This window comes from Calypte anna, chromosome 1, assembly GCF_003957555.1.
Source record: "Calypte anna isolate BGI_N300 chromosome 1, bCalAnn1_v1.p, whole genome shotgun sequence".
Lineage (NCBI taxonomy): Eukaryota > Metazoa > Chordata > Aves > Apodiformes > Trochilidae > Calypte > Calypte anna.
The window spans coordinates 33518485-33542491 of NC_044244.1; the positions used below are offsets into that span (position 1 = coordinate 33518485).

The 24007-nt window shown below is 42.9% G+C and overlaps 1 protein-coding gene across 1 annotated transcript in view; it reads left to right on the top strand.

Moving 5' to 3' along the window:
• Positions 1-19514: 19514 nt before the first annotated feature.
• Positions 19515-24007, top strand: part of LEMD3 (LEM domain containing 3) — a 43042-nt gene continuing 38549 nt past the window's right edge. The window contains exon 1 of the mRNA XM_030464544.1: positions 19515-21137. Within this exon, the coding sequence (XP_030320404.1) occupies positions 19568-21137 (1570 nt within the window). The 5' untranslated portion in view covers positions 19515-19567. The remainder of the gene's footprint in view (positions 21138-24007) is intronic.

Sequence of the window (24007 nt, forward strand, 5' to 3'; positions counted from 1 at the left end):
TCATGGCCACAGAATCACGGAGTTGTCAGGGTTGGGAAGGACCTCTAAGGTCAGCATGTCCAACCATCAACGTCCACACCCCCCCTTTAATATAAATCAAACCCCCCCTTTAATATAAATAAAATATTAATATTAATATCTATATCTGTATCAGCATGCCCACTAGACCATGTCCTGAAGTGCCTCCTCAGCAGGGCCAGCACATGCCCTGCTTGAGGTGCCAAGTGCCATCATAAAACGTATAATGGCTCAGGCTGGAAGGGACCTTAGGGATCAACTACTCCAACCTCCCTGCCACAGGCAGAGATGCCTCTCATCTAGACAAGGTTGCTCAAAGCCCCATCCAGCCTGGCCTTGAACAGCTCAAGAGAGGTAGCATCAACAACTTCCCTGAGCAATCTGTTCCACTGTTCCAGAGTGTCACTACCATCATACCAAAGAACTTCTTCCTAAGATGCAGTCTAAACCTGTTCTCCTTCAGTTTAAAAACATTTCCCCTTGTTCTATCACTAGACACGAAACATTCCTCTCCAGCTTTCCTGTCAGGGCACAGTGTGTGACTGATGCCTCCTCTATCATCACAGGAAACCTGCCACAGGGTCACCCGGGCTGGCACATGCCCAAGGTGCCGAGTGGTGCTAGGACACTGTGAATGACTGACACCTCCTCTGTCACAGGAGATCTGCCACAGAATCGAAGTGCCTGTGCACCATGAGGTGCCACCTGTCCCACCCCTTTCCCAGTGTTAGCCCTTGAGGGCATCATTAGCACCCTGACAATCAAGGTGGCACCATCACGGTCACAAAAGCATCGTTGAAAAAAATTCATACCCTCTTGAAGAAACTACATTTGTACTCAGTGGCCACCTGGTATGCATGGTGTTTGAATTAGGGTTTGGGGACACATCACCAAAAGGGCACATGGATGCTGTTGTGCTCCCAGCTGGATCCAGCCCATCTGTGCAAGGCGTCTGCCTGGACTGGCACCTCAGGCCATCCGATGGTGTAGCAGCAACAGCTCTCCCAGCTCTTCTTCCCAGCTCTAGGGAACTGCACTACAAGTGTGACAATGTCCTACAAAAGGGAAAAGGCTTTTACCTTGCTTTTGTCCAAAAGTCTCAGGAACAGTGGGGTCTGAAATTTTTCTATTTACATGGCAATTAGAATTCGCTCAATATAGAAAGCTGGTAAAGTTGAAAGAATTTCCTACTCAAAAAGTTGTTGAAACAGAATCATGCCTTTTAAAGGAAAAAAAATATTTTCTCAGTTTAGTGGTTTCTTTCAAAAGAAAAAATTCAAGCAATTTTTTTTTTTAAGAAAAAGCTAAAATTAATCAGGATAGGTAAAGTCTGAGTAAAATCCTCAAGTTCCTGTCTGTACTGTTCTAGAAGGAGCTGGAGGATGTATTCTGCCTCTGAATGTTTCCTGGGCTGCTGCTGTGTTCCATCTCATTCTGTCAGAATGATTGCAAAAGTTACCTCTGGATTAACTGCCTGAAACAAAATTCTTCAGGTCACGGGAAACAACAAGTTGGTCTTGCTCTTCTGGGCAGAGTTTCAAGCAGAGTTTGCCATGTCAGCTTACACATCCTGAAAAAATACCAAGCTGTGTTGTTATTTTTCATTTTCATGTGCGAAGACCACAGCCAAACCCATAACAGTGATCTTTCTTTTTTAAGTAAAAGGTTTATGGTTCAATACATGAAGTAACCTCACCCTCCTACTGATATATTGTAAGTTTTCTTGCATCTCCCTCTGAGGAATCTTCTGCTGCCATCAGTGGATCACTTCACTACGGCTGCTCCTGCCCTGTGTGCTCCTCTCCCTCATTTCTGTCTGTTCATAGTGCTGAGAATGTGTTGTCAAATTTCTCAGAACAGCACACATGCACACCAGAGAGAAACATGCACACTTTCATACTGTGTGTGTCTATCTCTATATATACAACACCTGTAATTATTGCTTCTCTGTTGCCCAGGGAGGTGGTAGATGTGGAAACATTCAAGGTCAGGTTACATGGGGCTCTGAGCAAGATGATTTAGTTGATGTCCCTGCTCACCATGGGGAGACTGGACTACATGACCTCTAAAAGTCCATCCATCCCAACATATTCTATTACTTTGAAGCATAAAGTTAAAAAAACATATTTAAACTTTCTCTATACAGGTACACACGTGAGGTACCTTGTGCAGCTTTCAACATTTTTAAACACTTCCTCCCAGCCTCACTGTATTTTACAGGTGGGGAGCTGGGACATGGGGAAGGAACGACTTGCACAGATTATCCAAGGAACACGTTTGCGGGCAAATACGGGCTGGAATATGTACAATAATCCTAAATCCTCAGGTGATTCCCTAGTAATTTGTCCAGCAGGAAAAGCTTGGGCTCCAAAAGCTCGAGTCAGCGTCCGTAGTCGATAACAGAAATACCCCACTTTTGTATGATTATTAGATATGGGTGGGCTTATTAGATAAGGGTGGTTATTTACTATTTTTTATTATTTATGTCCTGCCCGCCTGGGTAAAGAGGAGGGGGGGGAATAGGGGAATGGGAGCGCTCTGACCAGGAGCGCCCGCGGTGCGATGTCTCCCTCCTGCGGCCACATCCGGAACTGCATCCTAGGGAAGGAGGCGGGAGGGGGGTGGTTACTGGGGAGGGGGGATGCGGGATGCAGCAGCATCCCCTTGCTTCCCCCGTGGTGGGATGCGGAGGAGTCGTGTACGGCGGACTGGATTGCCAAGGATCTTCCTGAATAATCTGAGACAGGTAGAAAGACTGGCATGTAATAGATGTTCAGAAACACTTCCATGCCCAAATCAAGTTGTATCATGTGGAGATTTGACGTATATATACACACAAGAGAAGAGCTGTTAATTATTTTGGACATTTCTTTCTAATAATTTGGATTTAGAAAACATAAAATTATTTTTTTCTAGGCTTCAAAATATAAAGCAATTTAAAGCTTGTGACTAAAGTGTAGTGGGGAAAAATAATATTGAGCCATAAAGCTTTTAGAAAAAGGTGACAATAGGACCTTAATATAGGTAAGAATTTTCTATATTTTAATGCAATGACTTTCATTGTTGTTTGTCACTCAAGGGGACTTTCTTAATATCTCACAAAGGTTGAGAATCCAATTGCCACTAACGTTGAAAAGCAAGAATCATGGACTCACAGAATCATGGAATCACAGAATGATTTGGGGTGGAAGGGACCTTAAAGATCATTTATTTCCAACCTACCTTCCATGGGCAGGGACACCTCCCACAAGACCAGGTTTCTCATAGCCCCATCCAACCTGGCCTTGAACACTTCCAGAGAGAGGGTATCCACAACATCCCTGTGCCAGTGTCTCACTATCCTCAAAACAACTTCTTAAACAGTGGTGTTACACTCTAAACACTCCAGCATAAAAAAATGCAGCAGCAAACAGCTTACTTTCTGCATAAATAAATGGTAGTGACTGAAACACTGTTCAGTGGGTATGTATTTGTACCTACAGATTATCCTAAATTGTATACACCTCTGTATGTGTTTTACAACGTGTCTTTCTTCTCCGGCTACATCTATCAAGGCTCAAGTGAGCCCTGTATTGGTGCTGAGGGTGTCCTGTTGTACAGAGGTGTTTGCTCTCCCCAGTTTCTCTGTATCATAGTATTGTACCACGATGAGATTCACTAAGGATATGGCTTGCAGAGCTTGCAGTCATACTGCCTGTTTGATATTCAGTGTGAAGATCTAGGTAAAAGATTGCTATAGTTCTACATGCTCCCTTATTTAAATGTCTCTTTTTCCTGACTTACATGACATATTTTGGGGGATAATAGTAACTTTTAAATATACTTGGAAAAGAGAACATTTTGTGGTTCTTGGTTTAATGAAATGGAAAATACATGTGAAAACAGAACCATATTGTGAATGCAGCTTCCAGATCCACCAACTTCCATAAAAATGCATATATAGTGCCTTTGTGGCCTGCCCTGACATTTGTTGCAAGTGACAGCATCCCCCTGATGACAGCCTTGGAATGAATTAAAGAATGGATGGTATGAATGATGATACATCTAGGGAGGGATATGAAAACCACTGCCTGACACCCTCTTTTTTTTTTTTTTTTTTTAATTGCAGTACCAAATTGCACTGCTTCAATTTTATTAGTATTTATTGTAATTTTCATTATTTTAATAGGTTGAAGTAAATTTAGACTGTAATGATTCCAATTTCAACAGGAACAGCGTTCAGTAGCTTTTTTATCTGTTAATCCCCAAACTGCTCAGTGCTACTAGCCCAAAGGTGTCAGTCCCCACCTTTTTCTTGGCTGCATGACTTCCAATTTTGCTTCAAACTGCAAGTTACATTTCTGAAACTGATTTTGTTTGACTGAAAGGTGTGAATATTTCAAAATTATCATCACAATTTCAAAACTATCAGAGCAAAGTAATTTTAAAAAAGAAAAGGTGGCCATTTCTTGATGTTTATAGCATTTTTATAAATAGTTTTCATGTAGCTGTATTGTTTCCATTTTCTCAAATCTTGAGTATCAAATTTTTTATTGAAAAATGTATATATCATGTCCTTAGAACAACAGAAGAACATAGTAAAATAGTTACACTTGCTTAGTAGTAACATAATTCATTGGACCTTTCCTATTTATAGGATTAACAACTGGACTTAAAAGTGGAATTTATTCATCTGAGTTGCATTGAAGTATGAACTATGTTCTCAGACACAATGAATCCCAGAGTCTAACTGGCCATTGGAAAGCTCAAAGGGGAAATCTCCTAGTTTTGATTTGCCTTCTTTTTATCTCCCTTGTTTTTTCAGACAAAAGAGAGCCTCATCCTTCTGCTTTCCACTACTTAGTGCTCTGAATCTTAGAATGACTGAAGCTGTTTGCTGTGTCCCTCTACTGCACATCCTTCCTTTCTCTTCGTACCAGATCTCTTCCATGTTCTTGCTCATTCTTTTTCCCTTTCTCTAGTTACCTGCTACCTTTGCAATACTTTTTTGGGAGATCCATTAGCAAGTGCTATGGGTGGGATTCCAGCTGAGGCCACACCATTGAGAGCATTGTTTTATTTTTAGCTTGGGTTCCTATGGAAACAAAGTCTATGCAGCTACAATGTCACTGAACTCAGTAGTTTATTTCTACAGATTTTGACTGATAATTGTTGGTTTCAAAGCATTTTTAATATATTATTGCAAGTAGTTAGTACTAGAGCAGGAAAAAGGAGACACCCTTTAAATGTTCTGTCCCTGAGAAAAGTGCAGTCTGTCCTCATGCATTATTACATGTAAGAGAATGATGTGATAAAAAGAACCCTTTCCCCAGATGTCCCCAAATACAGAGGAAATTTGAGTCCATTATTACACCTTCTCAGAGAGAAAACCAATCATTTACAAGATGCAAACAGTAGTAACCCAGTCTGTGCCAGATTCAGGACCCTCTAAGGTTTCCAGTATTGTTCATTATCCTGCTTCAGCATAAAGAAACTCTCCTTGAGTTCTTTTTCAGCAGTCTCAGTTGCTTACATCTGTTTGGGACAAATCGTCTTAGACTTTCTGAAGAGGTACTAGGATTTATTTTTTTCCTCTCCAGTGAACATTATTTTACACTAAGCAACACTGAATTTAGTGGAGTTTTAAAAAGAAAGCTAGAAGATCTAAGTGAAGTAAAAAAAAAACATAAAAGGAAAGGAGGAGAGACAAGTGGATGCAATTAAGTTTTTACCTTAGAAATGACAGAAAACATGAAAAACAACTGGCAGAAATTAATCCTTTACAAAATCATTCTTGCATTATACCAAAGGAAGTAAACTCTTTTATGAAAGCTACTTACCTGAAACATCAGCTTCAGAGAGTTTAACATTGACAATTAATTGAGGAGGTAGTGGGCAGATGTCATAAATGTTGCTCACTGAAAAAGAATGAAATGTATGAGAAAATGATTTGTTGCTGAATGTTACTGCCCACAAAGCCTTTGATGCATATGTCATACACCGGAGATTAAAAGCTCCAATTCTGAGACTAAGGAATCATGCAAGCTGCTTTGATAGCTGATCAAGTGGGCTGTGATTTGCCTAGCAAGAAAGTTTTTATCACTTACAGAATCAAAATTAAAACTAAAGATATTACTACAGTTTCTCAGTAACCCAAAAGCATATCAAAACCTGTTTGAAACATTCTTCAAAAACCATAGTGGATGTCTGAAAAAAAACAACCATCAGAGTCACAGTGCCTTAGGAACATAAAGATAAAATTTTTATTGTCTGTCCTGTGGTAGGGAAGAACAGACATGGGAAGGATTATGGATGCCATAGAATGAAAGAATGCCTCACATATGGTAAAGAATATGTGAATTGTAAAGTGGGAAAAAATCACCCTGGGCCATATGTTTCCCACTGGCATCAAACTGCATGGGAGAACAAAATAATCCAAAAATCATGTGATTTTTTGAAGCACAGCCATTCAATAGCATTCTCCTGCTGCCTTTGTACACTATTCAAAGCTGGATCCAGACGTGCTATATGAGAAGCTACACAATACTTTGAACAGTGCTAAAGAAAGGGGAGCATGGCCCAATTCATCTCCAGATCAAATCTTCCCCATACTGGAACTGGCAAGGAAACAGAAGAAGAAGGAAGGGCAGGGCAGGGATCCAGATTCTCCGTTCAAAGTTTCGGTATAATATGAGTCAGGCACATGGGATCCTATCGTAGTCTAAATAAGGGCAGTGGTAAAATTGCCATTGCCCTGACAGGGCCAGGATTTCTTTCTGGTTTTTGTTTTTTTGTTTTTTTTTACACCCCCATCTTCCTGGGACAACTCAGGAGCTGCTGCTGAGGCATTTCCCCTGGTCTCCATTCCATTGCACTGCACAGCTCTGCAGACAGCATCGGGAGACAGAGCAGAACACCAAGCTGGTCATCTTGGGAGTGGCAGTGACACCAAGACCCTGCATTTCTTGTGTGTGGGTTTAGGTGGTGTCAATGACTATGACACAGTGAGGAGCTATTCATTTGTCCACTCTTCCTTTCCTAGCACATCTTTTTTACAGAATACAGCTTACTGACCCTGTTTTTACAGAAAAAAAGGAATACAGCTACATTTCCCCTTGCAACAAACCCCATTGGATTCTTTAATGTTGCTGCTTTCCTTACTGTGCAGCCAGAGAGAGGGAAGCATATACATGGGAAATCTGACAGGAGTGCTTTTTAGAAGCCCCATTCAATATTCATGTGTTGGAGGAGTGTAGGATATGTGTCAGTTCTGCTTACATGACAAGTAGGCAAAAGTATTCTGAGCTGTCTCAACACAAGGGACGCTGTGTAACACATAATTTAGAAATAAGGGAAGTATATCCAGTTACAAACGAGGGCAGGTGGATGAAAAAATAACATGCTGAGATGATCTGAAACAACAGAGAACTACACCATGAAAGTTATGAACTTACAATTAGGGCTTTTTTTCATTCTCTAGATTTGGAATTCTCCTTCACCAGCAGATTGCTTTCTGCCACAGAAGTTTTAATTTCTCTCTTCCTGCGGCCATTCATGTGCCACTGTTTTCTGAAGGATAAAGTTTATTGCGTTTGCTAAGCCCAATTTCATGCAAATGAGGGAGTAAAATCTCTGTGGACTTTCTGCTGCCTCAGCATGGGGCTGACTAAGGATGGGTTACATGTGGGAGTGGGTACAGAGAACCAAAACACCTGGACTGAGAGCAAAGACTTTTCAGTCCCTTTGGTAATGAAGGATAAAGGAGCCTAGGAACTGAATGCCTGCAATTCTTGACATGCAGGGAAGAAATCAAAGAGAAGACATACACTAAGAGATGAAGAAGGACAGAGTGTTGGCAAATCAAAAAACTATTAGGGGATCCAATCCCCAGGAGAATCTGACATGCCTGGCATGAAACACAATATTTTATTTCATTAAAGTTCTTCCATATTTACTCAAAGACACATCTGAAAATTGCCTAATTTAAATAGGGCATTCTCAGAAAATGAGAGAATTTCAACTCTGCAGAAGGCTGGTGCTGGCTTTTTACTGAAAGCAGCAGGCATTCCAGAGAAGTATGTGCCTATGGCAGGTAGTGACAGTGGGTGTCTGCAAGAGATACAAAAGGACTAAACTGCTTAGAAAGCTCAGCACTGGGGTTTCTCTTAGTCATGTTAATTACTGGAGATGGAGGTTTGCTCAATAGCCAGGACTCAGAAATATTTTTACACAGGTGGCAGATTGTAGAGAATGAAAAGTCTTTTTGCTTCCAAACTACACAGGCTGCACATGAAGCAGAGTGAGAACAGCAACCTTGCAGGATGTTAATTAATAGGTTAACATTCTCCTTCTTTACACAAAGCACATTCTTGAATTGTATAGTACGTGTAGTACTGAGAACCCCACAGTGAGTATCAAGCAGGTGAAGCAGAGTGGATGTGCTAAAACTAATAAATCTGACACAGATTAAGAGAAGGGAGTGATGAAGTATCTGGAATTTGTATGTACCCTCAGCAATCCATTTATTACAGAAGTTACAGCATAGCCAGATGTCAAAAGGAAAAGAAATAGTAATAGTAATAGGAGATTAAGGAAAAGTTGAAAGTAAAACATGAATTCTGAGAGCAACAGATGGATAATGTGAGCCTTAAAATGTATACATTATGTACATGTATTTAGAGACTTTTGTCTGGCATGATTTCTTCAGAAAATCCTAATGACAACTGCAGATAGTTTTTAAAGGGCTCTGCAGTTAACAGAATGAATGAGAGAACTTGTACAGCCAACACAATGTCAATATGAATGATGTAAAATGATATAAAAAATGCTGAACTGTGCATAGTAAAATGTTTCCTAGGGGAAGGAGCAAAGAGTACTAAGTCCTAAAGCATGGCTTCAGTAAATGGTAATTTAAATAGGAAATGCTCCAGAGAGTCAGTAAAAAAGCCATGGGAAGCAAAGATATGTTATAAAAAAAACCTCTAAAACCAAATTACAAGGCAGTGATATAAAATAAATGTCCGAGCATCATGCAAAATATATGGAAGCAATAGAAATAATACAGTTTTCATGGAGCAATTCAGCTTCATACATATATTTATATTCTTTCAGAGGACCAAAACAGGTCCAGATGTATTGAAGAATGGGCATGGAGTTCTCTTTGAGTTTAAGATAAAGGAGCAAGGAAAGTGCCTGGGTAAGAGCAAAAGCAAAATTATGTTTAAGACCTATGGGAGATTGGTTTTACTAAGATTGCACAATATTCTCAATGCTAGAGAGTCTAAATGAAATTGAAACATCATTTTTAGATTATGTATGTTCAGTTGCATATGTAAAATGTAGATTTAAGAATTAATTGGAAGGCACCATTTTGGTCAATACAAGATACTAATTTGCTGTAGATTTCCATATGTTTATAACAAATAGCAGGTGTACAGTAGGTTGCAGTTGGGCATGTATGGTACTGAAAACTTTCATTCAAGCAATTAATAATACCTATTGTAGATCTTAGATGGAAAAGTTTCCTTCCTAGATTTTTCTAGATGGTTTTCCAATTCATTTAATTTAGGTTTGTGTATGATTAATATTTCTAAAAACTAGTCTTATGTGCATCTGAACACGGACACTTGCAAGATAATGAATACAATACAAAAGGCTCATGTAAGAACTCTGGTTTGCCTGACTTCCCCATGTAACTTCTTGAAACTTGCAGCAAAATTAATTCATTTTCCCTGGGTACCAACCCACAAAGACCTGTACTCTTATTTTGTCCTCTTACAGTGCCTCACCTCAACTGCTACATCTTTTCTTGTTTCTGCTGTAAACAAGGTTTTTGACTTGAAAATTATACAATCACAGAATGCTTTTGGTTAGAAGGCACCTTAAAGATCACCCAGTTCCAACCCCCCTGCATGGGCAGGGACACCTCCCACCAGACCAGGCTGCTCAGAGCCCCATCCAACCTGGCCTTGAACACTGCCAGGGAGGGGGCAGCCAAAGCTTCTCTCAGCAACTTGTTCCAGTGTGTCACAATCCATGTAGTGAAGAATTTCCTTCTAATGTCTAATCTAAATCTGCCCTCTTCCTGGATTTGACCTTGGGATTGCCCCAACCCAGTTGCAGGACCTTGCACTTGGCCTTGTGTAACTTCATGCAGTCTGCACAAGGCGACCTCTCCAGTCTGTCAGAGTCTGTATGGCACCCTTTCCCCTCAGCATGTCAACATCAACACATAGTTTGGTGTCCTCAGCAAACTTGCTGAGGATGCACTCAATTCCAGTGTGCACATCTCTGACAAAGATGTTAAAAAGTACCAGTCTGAGTATTGACTCTTGGGCTATACCACTTGTGACCAGTTTCCATTTTGACATTGAGCCATTGACCACAACTATCTGGGTGCAACCACCCAGACAGTTCCTTATCCACTGAGTAGTCCATGCATCGAATCCATACGGTTCCAGTTTAGGTACCAGAATGCCATTTGGGACTGTGCTGAACACTTTGCACAAGCCCAAGTAGATTACATCAGTTGCTCTCCCTTTGTCCATCAACACAGTGACCTTTCATAACAGGCCACTACATTTGTCTGGCAGGATATGCCCTTAGTGAAACCATGCTGACTGCCACCAATCACCTCTTTATTTCCCATGTGCCATAGCAGTGTCTGTAGGAGGCTTTGCTCCATAATCTTGCTGGACACAGATGTGAGAATGACTGGCCTGTAGTTCCCAGGCTCTTCCTTTTTTTCCTTTTTGAAAATGGGGGTTATGTTTTCCCTTTTCCAGTCAGTGGGAACTTCACCAGACTGTCATGACTTCTCAAATATGATGGTTTGTAACTTCATCTGCCAGTTACTTTGAGAGCCACAGATGAATCCCATGAGGTCCCATGGACTTGTGCACCCTCACATTCTTTAAATGGTTTATAATATTCCTTCTAGCACGTTCTCATTCACGTCTTCTATCTCTGCCTGTTTCAGCATACATCCAAGAGTCTAATAATACATGCCCACCTTGTTTCTGCTGATAACAACTTTTAAAATTACTCAGTCACTACTGCATTTTCCTCCAGATTAAGTAGTGAACTGGCAATTCATTTTTTGCCTGACTGACTGCAACACAGGTAATTTTCTTTTAGCCCATCTTCTGTTTGTTTATAGTACATAATAGAAGTAATTTGGTTTCTAATTCATTAACATGCTTTCACTATATAGTTTGCAGGGTTTTTATCTCTTATGAAATACTATTCATGGTAACAAAGTTATTCTGAAAAAAAATACAGCAAGAAAAGGATGAAAGATGGGCTGGGAAGAGCACTGGAATTGAATTCCTACTTCACTCTTCTATAACATTTTCTTAATGTTACAAGACTTTACAAACATGAATCACTACTTCCATTTGCCTATGGGAGAAACTGAATCACCTGAAAAGGAAGTGATTTGCCACACAGCAAGCCAGTGGCAGAGCCAAGAGCAAAGAATAAGGATCTTCATTTCTCACCTGGTGCCCTCATGACATTAACTCAGTTTACAGATCTGACACAGTCTTCTTTATGACCTTAGGTGAGTCACTTGGGTTCTTTACTCTGCTAACACTGAAGCAAAAGTTTAATTTAAGCCTTTCTTTTAAGATAACAACTGCCTGAAAAACCTTCACTAGTACATTGTTTCTCACAGGTTTGTTACAGGGGAGGATTTTTGTTCAGAGCACTGTTATATTACGTAGTATTTTAGTTTCCCTGCTGTGCTTATTTTGTCCCAGAAAGTTTTCATGAGGACTAATTTTAGTGAGGGGAAACCTATGTGTGTAGATGATAGAAAGGGGGAAATTAGAGAAACCTCTGTTCAGTTGCTCAGAGGGGACATTACCTATGTGCTACGGGCCCCCAGGTTTTCAGCTCTGCAAATACTGTTTTCCTTTTCTGTAGACTTTTGGAACAAAACTGTCTGCCTTCCAGATGAAGTCATAGTTCGGATGAGAGGAGAGTTCTTTCCTCCATGTATTTCTCCCCATGCAGTGTGGATAAATAGCAGAAAAACACCTCTCTCTTCCCAAGATCATTCTGCATACACAGAGATTCTCCTAAAATTTCCTCTGGGACCCCTCATGAGAGTGGCTCTGCACTGTTCTGTGAAGCCTCACATTGTTCAAAGCAATCATTTCAGTATTTGGCTTTTAATTTGTTTTGTATTTTACTGTTACTACTTTATGCTCTTTCTTCTGCTTTCTCCTGTTCATTTTATGTTCCTTACTTCCTTTTTGATACTATTCCTACCGTGTCTCCCTGTTTCATATCTGTGTGGGTTTTTTTTCCCTTTTTATGCTCTTCTACAAGAAAAGGGAGGTGTTCCACTCCAGCTCAACTCAACATAGAGACATGAAGAAATGAGCTGCAGAGCTGGCAGAAAGCATTGCTCTTGTCTGGTTATGCAGGCAGAGGACTGGGGTTTTACTGCTGTGTGGATTTCTCAGAAGTGATATTGGAGCTGATCCAACAGTTTACAGTAAAGGGACTGCAGTTCTAATGCAAGTTCAGCAAGGTGAAGGCCATCATTTTTTTCAGGTCAGGTACAATAATCAAGAGTGGTTTGTCAGATGTGTCTCTGATCTGAGAAAATAAATAACATCTTTGGACAGGATATTGCATGGTACAACTTGGACTTGAAGGATCCAGCCCTCATACAAAGTCTGACAGAGAAGAGGAGAGGCAGATCTCTGGCCTGTAATCATCGTGCTGTGTTAATAGGAAAAGGCCCCATAACTGGAGGACATTACTGTGGGGACAGGGCATCAGTTTCTTGGCATCCCTACCTCCATTTTCTAACAAAGATGCTCAGCAAGTGGCCTGGCTCTGAAGAACACCTTACTTTGCTTACACCTTACTTTGCTTACATTTGGGTCAACCTAAGAGTAGTAGTACCAGGGGGAAAACGTGCATTGAGGTCATAGCCACCTTCTTCTGAGCAGCAGGCAGGCCCTTTACACACCTTTCAAAATGGGGAAAAAATCTGGTCAATTCTGTCGTATGTCACCCATACTACCTGCTGCGTGACCAAACATACTGAGCTCAGCACCTCTGAAGGAAGAATGTGGCACTGTTGGGCCTGCTGCCATGCTGTACCCCACAGAGCAGAAGCTGAAGCAATGGGGCAGAAGCCATTATCAGCACAGTTTGGGGAGCGTAGCTATGAAGTGGTGAAAAAAACCTTTCAGTGAATCATTCCTGCAGAGGGGAACTGAGTGCAACGATGACAATATCATATGTTAGGCAGCCAGAGTGTGTCTGGAGACTCCCATGATGTGTGACACAGCTTTGGTCAAGGTAGGATCAAGACACTTATAAATGGAGATGTGGACAACATCTCTATGTGTAGGCTAAAAATTGGTTGTTGCTAATGCTCCCTTAATGTACTTGATGTTTACAAAACAAAGCAAAGTTCTAGAAATGCAGCATGTACTTTGAGTAGGAAATGGAAGTCCTTCAGGTCAGTGGGACCTTGTTCCCATTGTCTATGAGTGGTTCTTATGGAATTTCTTTCTTCCTCTATAAGAGAAATTTTCTGTGTGAGTGGAGTTATTTCCAATGGAAATTACACAGCTTAAGGAAATCTTCTGCATTTGCCAGGTCCACACCACTGAGAACTAGCAACAAGAGGAGTGACTCAACACTCAATAATAAGCTGAGAGTCTGAGGTGTCTGTGGCAGTCTGCACTGCTGAGATGTGCAAGTTCATTCTGTAGGAACATGGGATTTTCTAAGGCCTGCTGGCTTCCTGAATATGTATTTTGCCTGTAGTTCAGATGGGAGGCAATGGAGGAAAGTTTGTACTCAAGGGACAGCGAGTATCTCCTTTTGTGTGTACACAGTGCCAGGTACCAGAGAGCAATGAAACTGGGTCAGGTCTCCAAATGCTATACAAGCATAGAAGGTAATACCAAACATTGTAACATACTGAATTCAGTGCTTTGCTGCAGCCAAATGACACAGATTGAAAGCAGAATGGTGGGTATATTCTGAACCTCATTGATTATTTTTGTTTATATACTCTGCTTATTCATTGAATAAACTGAAAACAGAGCTTTGTGGAACAACTTGCATTGCACGATTAGCCTTCAATGAAAGTTTTAAATGTAAACGTTTTTGTTTTGCGGTTTGTTTTGGTTTTGGTTTTTTTTGGTTCTATGAATGATATCTCTTCTTCTAAATGTTATTAGATGGATGAAATAAAGGTAATTTTCCAAGACATTAGCCTTGGATCAAAGTCAGGGATGTAACTGTAAACAGTGAGTTCTTTGTGGCTACATCTACACCACTCTTCACATAGCTGCCAAACACTAGCAGGTCCCAGGCAAGACTGCCATGTCTACACCCATATTACAGGTTGTTTTGGACTTCACAAAGAAAAAAAAAATCTCATAAAATATATTCAGTATGTCTGCATCCTGCATGGTACTCATAGGCATTTCCTTAAGTAAGAAAGGTAAAGGAATGCAGGAAATGAGGCATCTCCATATTCCCAAGGTCTGTGGATTTCAGACAGATGGGATCTCTTCCCAGTGTTCTCCTGTGATTAAAGATGAATCTCTGTTTTTTATCATTTTTTAGACCTTGAAAATACTTACAAGGGATACCTAATAGTAGGACAGTAGATGCTCAAAATCCAGAATAGTGTATTGCTTTGACTCTTGGCCACAACTGTGCTGGTAAGGTATTCATATGTAGAAAAACCATTGCCAACCCTGGGGGCCAAATATGTGTTTTATCTAGCCCGAGTTTCTGTATGTTAAGAGTAGTGAGCCAACACTCTGCCTGACTACCAAGATCAGCTTCACTTTTTCCTTTTCAAATTTGAACAAAACACTCCGAATGTAATCTACTGCAGTACTTTAGAGAATGAATAACACAACTGATTTGTCACCCACTCAGAACTGTCTATTACAGCTTGCAGCAGTCTTCTAGCAACAATTACTGAGACATAAGATAACAGAGTAAGAAGGTTTTAGGGACCAACAGCTGAGTGACATTTTGTTAGTCCTACTTATGAGTACTTTATCCACTCACTCTGAGTAACTTGAGGATGTGCCTCTCAACCATTCATCTGCATTCATTATTTCATACATCTGCCTCTCTGTAACTACAGTTGTTCTGCTGCATTCCCAAGACTCTGGAAAATAAAAACTGACAACCATAGTACACATCAGCTTTTAGCCACTATTATTTATTTGCTTTATTTCTAAAGCCCTTGTGTCATCTTTTTTTCCTATTAGCTTTTTTCCCTTATTGTTTCTTTGCCACACTTCGTCATGAAATGTCTTTCAGTAGGTGGCATGCTTCTTTAAGTTCCTGGGGAGCTGGACAGTTTGAGCTCAGTTTTTAACATAAATGCACCTGGCCATTCCAGTTCCTGAGAAAAGAACTGAACATATAAAGCAAATTTTACTAAAAGGCTCATAGGTAAATAAATTGTCCTTTTACAATAAATAAATACAGTTTTTAAAGCCAGTCTTAAGGATTTGGAGTTCTGCTTTGTGGATATTCTTTTCAAAATAAAGAGGCAGCAGGAATGCCTCCCACAATCCCATTAAAACCACCAATGCCCAGGAATACAGACATTATAAAGTGAGACAGGAGTTATACGATCTGAGCAGGGATGAACACTGAGTTGAGAACCCACTATTCTATTGATCAGTTTCGGTTATATAAAAGGCAAGGTATAATTGCAGGAGGGGATTCTGTTGTCCTATGAAGTCTCTGACTTATGAACTAAGAGGGTTCACTTCCAGTGACAAGAACTGCACAGTCATAGCAGGTCACCACACACTCTGTGGGAGTGGAACTACTGTGGAACACTTTGGCAGGAACTGCAGTCTGGCAACACGTGGCCTTTTTGTGGGACAGGGGGTATCCACCACACTGTACTCATGCTGCTGCAATATGCAAACAGTCCAGCACCATGTGGGAAGTGTGAGCGCTAGATACTTTGTGGGTGCCCATGTCTTAGCCACAAAAAAGCAGCAGTGCAAAAGCAAGAGGTGGCATAAGCCTTTTGAGCATTAATAGGATGCCCCTAGGAAAGAAAAGTGTATCAGCAAGAGATGTATCAGCAAAAGATGTATCAGCAAAATGCCCAGGCTCACATTCAGAATGATCAATACAGAAACAAATGTAATGTATTAGTACTGTCACACCACTGTTAACTTTAACAAACAGGTACTCACTCTCACTAAGGAAACTCCCACGGAAGTTATAAGGAGGGAAATAAGAATTTAGAAGGGGGACCTGCAAGTCAGTCTGTTCTCACAGAACTATCAGCAGCAACTGTAATATTTAAAAATAAGGTTGCTTAGAGAAAAGCCCAGTTAAGTTTTATAAGCAGAAATTTATTTGATGTTTATTACTTAGTATTTGAAACAAATGGATAAACTAGGGTAATTATCTTTAAAAATAAATTAACATAGTTTGTTTTCATAATGATTTCTTCCTGTGCACACTGTCTTAAGAGTAACTGTGCCTGGAGTAACCAGTGCCTGCAGTTCTGTGATCAATCTCCACTTTCATTAAAAAGGAAAAGCACATTCCTACTCTTCACTAATTCACCTTAACATCACATTCCTAAGAGAACGTGAATGTGATCTGAGCACACTTTAATGTTCCAAAAATTAAAATGTAAAGAGAAAGACTAGCATTTACAATACTGGGAGTTTTACAAGAGGATCATATTTCTTTCAGATGTGACTCATGATTTCTAAATGCTTTTGGTATACAATAGTGATCTGAAGAGAGACAGGGTTCCATGAGTTGCTAGAGTTGCAGTAAGAGACGTGAGCAATAGAAAGGCAACTGCCATTCATAGATTCTAAGAACTTACAGAAATCCATAAACACCCCACAAATCTGGAATCAGGAAAGAAAGGTAAAAGAGGTATTAAGATACAACTTCAAATCCCAGTCCAATGAGGTCAACAGAAGTGTGATTGCTAACTCCCAGAAGAACACCTTTTCACACAGTGGAAGAACAGGCAGTTTTCTGAGATCACCAGTCTTTTGAAGATGAGACAGAAGGTAACACTTCCTGAAGGTCAGCTTTTACCTTTGAATAAGTATCTACTGCTAGAATCTAGTTAAAATTTGCAGCGTGAAGGTACTGATAGTAATGTGCCATTGATATTATTGATACTGACGTATACTGGTAAAGAAACATGGAGATTTTGGATGGGGAGTGGAAGTAATTTTATTTCACCATCACGCAGATGTATTATTGAAACATTTAAAAATATTTTGGCACCTAGATTTTAAAGCATGACTTGGAATCTGCAGACTTTTCAGTCAGCTGTTCTCTGTATTTGCATGCTGTAGTTTTGTAGGAGATGATTCAATTGTTAACAATTTACAGAATTTACTGCCCTCCTGCTGCTATGTAAACAGTTTCATAAACTAACTCATGCCCTTGCTGTAATAAACAGACAGAACATATGAGTTGTATTGGTAAGATGACACCATCTTCACTTCTTGTAGGACAGAGCACATTCTGCTCATACAAGGAAGGTGTCCAAGCGAGTGTCATCCAGAAGTACTGCCAGAGCAGGATGGTCTGGGACTGACTGCTCTGGGTCTCTACAGGTGGCCACAGGTAAGCACTGAATGTGGGGAGGTGTTGATTCAGACACACATCCCAAATAGCTTGTGAAAGGTGTGGGTTGCTTCTCACTGAGGAGTAGGAGTGAAATGTCATAGGCATTTCTCATGGCATTTGGGATATCAAGTAGCTACTACAGATTGGGAGATAGGTCAGGCCCGGTGCATTTACATTAGTGGTTTAATGTGTAACAGTTCACGTTGAGTGAAATCTTCCTTACAGCTGGAGTTTTGTGTATTCCTCCAATGTACAATACTGCTGTATGTGAAATGGTTTCTCTGTGAGGGAAATAAGGAAGAGGCTGTGCACAGCAGTGCCACGTAGAGTGCCAGTAATACAGATCCTTGTCTAATGCTTCTCAGCCTCCAGAGGATTATGTTAAAGGAGGTGTAGATGAATGAGTTCCTTGTTCCCAGGTGTGGCTAGTCAGAAATGGAGGGTGGGGTACTGGAGTTAATCACCACTATTTGTCATCCTCCTCATCGTGAAAGATGGTTTTAAGCCACTCTTATAGTGGCTTATACAGCCAATCTGTAGATTTGGCTTTATCTTCAGCATGTAGCTGCTTCACACCTACCTTACTTCTTGCTCTGTAAATGTTCCTCGATAATAAGATTAGCAACTTCAGTTCTGACATTAGCAGGGCACATCCACACTACAGTCATGGCATCAGACTGAAGGGAGGAAGTACAACTGTTCCTGAAGTTGGATCTTGGTTGTGGACCTCTTCTGCACACCATGTTACAAGGCCAGTCAAAACGGAAACGGCCTCCTTCATTTATGATGCAACAAGCAGTTGCTAACCCCAAAGTTTCTGTCATTTGGGGTGGACAGATAGGAGATTTTGAAGCCTCCACATGAGGTCCTGTGGCTAAAGGACCAGTCTAGAAGGGCCACTGCACAACACAGACTCTAAAAAATGCCAGTATGATATCTTTTGATCTTGGAGCAATCATTTGATGAGTACACATTTCTGTATAGTCAGACAGATGCTTTCAACCAAAATATATTTGAAAGACTGAAGATTGTATTTTCCCAAAGAAAAAAGCAAAATATATCCAGGCAATTGCAAACCTAACGAGGGTGGTGCTGGGCCATTGACAGGATGCAGCTTCTTCGAGCATTCATTCACGCCTTCATACTTCATGTGTCTCCTCACAGCTGTGATGTCCTCATGCCGAACTTCTGCCAGAGTTCAGTGCACCCAGGCCATGGGTGGAGGCGAGCAGGCTGCCTGCCACCCTCGGGAAGGAGCACCCATGGGCTCTTCGGGAGTTTTCAGCCGCTCTTAGGCCACATTTTTCACCTGAGAGCGGAGTTAAGGGATGCTCGGTGTTCGGTCTGACACTTCCCGCCTCAGTTTGTCCCGCAATAATCAGTCAGGTCACCGCGGTTCTGGCTGGAGCTGCCTCTCTATCTCCAGAAGCGGCCGGGGCTCGCTCCCGCACCTGCCTCACCGGCGTCCCCGGTCAGTCGCCATCACGGCCAGAACACCTCCCCCACCAGCTCGGGGCGCAGCTGCGGGGACCCACTCGCCAAGTCCAGGGGTGCCTTCCTCTTCTCTCGCCGTCGGGGGATTCTCCAGGGGGGTCCTACAAGCGAGGGCGGGAGGCGGGAAGCTGGGGATGGGTGGGGGGAAGCCGGAAGCTCCCCGGCGCCAGCCGCCCGCGCACCGCCCGTTACGGGTTGGACGAGTGGGGGTGGGGTTCCCGGCGCAGCGCTGCGCGGTCCCACCCCTCCCACTTCTCCCTTTCCCCCCCTCTCCGCCCCCTCCTCCCCCTCCGCCCCCCTCGGTTGGCCCCGGCGGCGGCGGGCGGCGCCCGGGGGTGACGGGCGGGTCTAGGCCACAGCCGAGTGCGCACGCGTCAGTTCCGGCGGGGAGAGCGGCGCGGCGCGTGGGTCGGAAACGCCGCGGCGGCGGCGGGGGAGCGGAAAAATGGCGACGGCCGCGCAGCTCACGGATGAGGAGCTCTTCTCGGAGCTGAGACGCTTCGGTTTCTCCCCCGGGCCGGTCACCGAGAGCACCCGGCCCGTCTACCTGAAGAAGCTGAAGAAGCTGCGCGAAGATGAACGGGCTGGGGCCCGCGGCGGCGCTAACAAGACCCGGAACAGCAACAACAATAACACGGCGGCCGGAGCGGCGCCGGGCGGAGGCGGCGGCGGCGGCGGCACCGGGCGAGCGGCCGCGGGCACGCGGCTGGTGGGTGCCGAACACCCCTACCTCCCCGGGGCCGCCGGCGGGAGCGGCCGGGGCCGCGCAGCACCCTCTGCCGGGGGCGGCAAAGTGCTGCTGGGCTTCAGCTCGGACGAGTCGGATGTAGAAGCCAGTCCCCGGAGTCAGGCCGGCGCCGGCAGCCGGCGGGAGCGGGCTTCACCCCTCTTCCGCGGCCTGAGGCCCGCCGCCCCCCACGGCGCCTGCGGCGTAAGTAACAGCTCCCCCCCGGAGGAGGCGGCCCGGCGGAAGCCCAGCGCCTGGTGGGGGGCGGCGGCGGCGGGCAGGAGACCGGCGACGTCTCCTCAGGGTGCGAGGGAGCCCGGCGACGGCGCCGAGGAGGGAGGGGAAGAGGACGACGAAGAGGAGGAGGAGGAGGAGAGCGAGCAGCAGCAGCAGCCGCCGTGGAAGAACCGGACGGTGAACGGGAACCGGCTCCTCGCCTACGGCGGCGGTAGGGACAAGTACTCTGACTCGGAGGAGGAGGAGGAGGAGGCGGGGGCGAGGGCCAAGCAGCAGGTACCGAAGGAGGAGTCTGCAGCCCGCCGGCCCAGACGGAGCCTCAGCAAGTCTGCTCCATTCATAACGAGCAAATGCGCTGCAGCCGGCGCTGGCGTGATGGAGACGGGCCAAGAGAGGGCTGGCGGAGGCTGTGGTGCGGGTGTAGTCGTAACGAATGACAGGGCGGCGGCAGCGGGGGCGGCTGCTGCTGCCGGGAGTCTAGACAGGGGCAGAAATCTGGAGGAGGAGGAGGAGGCGGTGGCGGCGGGGGGAGGAGGAGGAAGAGGATGTGAAAATCTGGACTCTGGTCCTCCCACCCCCAGGTACCGCGTTGGCCTACCTAAGAAATCCCCTGCAGTATTGTTGCTGCCGCCGCCTCTCACGGACGTGGACAGCGGTAAAATCACTGACCCTCCGGGCACCATTAGGAAAGCGACCAATAATCATGTTCTCAGCGGTGCTTCTGGTAGCTATAACGTTGAATCCAGGATCTATTCAGCTACCAATAGCCTTCCCCCGGGTGGAACCCCTTCCTCCCTTAGACTCAACCACTCCAATCATACGGGTTCAAATCATACCTACCTGAAAAACACCTACAAGAAGAATCTCTCAGAGCCCGAGGAGGAGCTTCTCCAACAGTTCCGAAGAGAGGAGGTATCCACCACTGGAGGCTTCAGTGCACATTACCTGTCCATGTTCCTCTTAACTGCTGCATGCTTGTTCTTTCTGATACTGGGATTCACATACCTGAGAATGAGAGGTTCTGGAGTAGCTGAGGATGTGGGAGCCAACAGTAAGTATTAGGTGAAGGGTAAGAGCAGTTTCTTTCTGCAACTGGATATGCAACTGTTAACTCGCCTTTTGTGTTGTCAGTCATCCCTTACTTAGCTCTTCTGGGGTTTACCTTGGTATAATCTTTCTGTACAGAACAGAGCTCAGAGTGTTATGAGTATATACATTTAAGCATACCTTGCAAGCTTGTATAGTCTTGCAAGACATTTGATAAACTCAAATCCTGACATTCCCTGCTTTAATCTGTTGATACCTTGTTTTCTAGCATGCCTTTTTCATGAAGCAGTATTATGTGTTTTGTTCAGTGTAGCAGATGCATGGTTAATAGGGAATGGACAAGGTAAGGCTTTATGCCAGTCTCACAGAAGTAGTCATCCACTTTTCAATACCTGGGATTCCTGCAGGCTAAGATTTGACTGTAGTTGTTTGGTAATAAAGCAGGCAATGTTCATTTATGAGTGCTGAGGCTTGAAAAAGATGCTGGGTTGAGATGGTGTTACACACTACAACAAACTTTGTGCAGTGAGTGCTGTACCTATTGTCTATTGTTTTCTAGTAATTAACTTTTTTCTAAATTTAGCCAAGAATATATATGTGAAATGCTGCTGTGCTTTAGTTTGAATAGCAGAGCGATTTTTTTTAAATCTTGGATTACTTAGAAGCTTCTTTAATACGTAAAAAGGAAATTATTGGAATGGATTTAGAAACTTTGATTTTCTATTCACGAAGCATACAAAAATGGAATCTTACCACCTGAGGGTGGTGATTCACAGTAATTCAGTTCTTGGTTTCTCTGAAACGAGCAAGTGGAGACTCTTAACATCAGAAAGAAAAAGTATCCCGTTGCTGTCTTAATTTCTCATCAGGAGCAACGAAAAATTATGCAAAAAGTTAGTTTTAGGATGTGAGAGCACTAGAAGGCCCTTGGGGACTTGTCTGTTCCTTGAAATGATTGAGGAAGATGTGTGGGTTGTATCCACGTGCATATACTTCTTTGTATAGATAGCAGAGGATTTATATACTCCTGTGAGCATGTGTACTGATGTATACAAACCTGACAGTTTGGATTTTGTGGTTTTTTTTTTTCCCATTCGAACATTGTGCATTATATTATAGTAGCAGAATAGTTTTTCTGCTTTTTGCTCTTTGTGGGCAGGGGAGTAAAGAATGTAGTGCTCAGTAGCAGGAAGGACTCGAGCACTGCAGTGATTTCATTGCTGTCCACGTGGCTCTTAACTAAAGTTAAGTCTTGTTTTTTGGGGGAAGGGGGTGAACATAGGCAGGTGGGCTAAAAATAGATACAGTGTAGTGTGACTTTTGGGACTAACTATACTCCTATTCTGTGCTTAGAGTTGTCCACAACTGCTAGAGCAAACAGAAGTTTTCCTGTGTATTGATAAGATGTGTAATTCCACTTACCTGTGTTAGATTATTTTTACTAGTTTTGAAATCTGATTTCAATAGGGAAGCTGGTCTGTCAGCCTACTGGGGTAAACTTTGTCAGATTCAGTGGTTGCATTAAAACTTGTCTGCCATGCTGATAGAGCCAGCTTGATAGAGCTGAATGTCTCAGCTGTGCAGATAGCAAGAGTACTGTGGAAAGAAAGCCATTCTGAACTTTTTATCTTGGAAGACAATTTCATTTTGAATGTCTGAGCTTTCCTGTAGAGCACGTGGGATCACTGTGTTGAGCATATTGCTCTTAAAAACTTAACCCAGCTGGAACCTAGCACACAGGGAAAATAGTTCTCTTCTGTCCTTTTGCATAGGATAGGCTGCCAAGCCAAAGCTCTGGTTAGCCCAGTGTCACTTGGTAGTTCAATTAAGCCTGTTCTGGGCCTGTTGCTATTTACTCTTTTCAGTGAAACCCCTGAAAGTGGATTTCCTGAAGAATTGTTCTGGCAGTGGCACTCAGATTTCATCTGTCCTCCTTCCTCACAGCCATTGCAACTTAACAAATGGGAAGAGGGCCCCTTGGAAGAAGTGAACAGCAGGTTTTGTGGCTAGCTCCTTTGATAGGAAGGGGAGCAGGCTGCTCCTTCTGAGTAATGTGGGAATGATCAAGGAATTACCTTGCCCATATGCTCAGCATGTGCTCACTGAATTCTGACTTCTCAAATGGTGAAATGGTGAAAATGTGGTAGGCCTGTAGAACAGGTAAGAATGGACAGGACAGGCCAATAAAGACTGATTGTTACTAGGAAGGTAAAGAAGCCTGTCATCTGCTAGAGGCTTCCTTAAGCTTAAACACCATCTGAGTGAGTCCTTTGACTCTTATGCTTGTGTGGGTATGTTCTCTGTTTACTGAAGCAGAACTGATTATTTTTATTAAAAAATAATAGCCTATCTCAAGAAGCATCTTTGTTAGGTAATTAGATACTGAGAATTTTTTTGTCTTTTAGATGGCTCTAGGTAACATTTTGTTGGCTGAGAGTGATTTGGTTGTGAAAAACTGTTATTTTCAACTTCAAACTATATCATGAAAAGTAAGATTCAGTGGAATTACACTCTACCCATCTCCCTAATTATCATAGCTACTGCAAGAAAACAAGAGACAGTTATTTGTATATTTAGGTGACTTTTTATTTTAGCTTTGCATGGAATGATGGACAATGAGCTCAATATTGGTTGTCTTGTTGACTGCCTAAAATGAAATGCATTCAAAATGAAGTGATATTATGTGTGTGACACTAAAAATGTACCACCAAGTACAGCTAATATTGGCACTTAAAGTATTTGTCAGGCTGTAATCTGAGAACAGAGATGTGTGTAATGAAGGAGGCTTAAAACTAGGTGTTGGGGCTCAATTTAGGCCAGGTAAAATAATGTGGATGAGAAATGGAAAGGAGAAGTTCACAATATTATTAATAT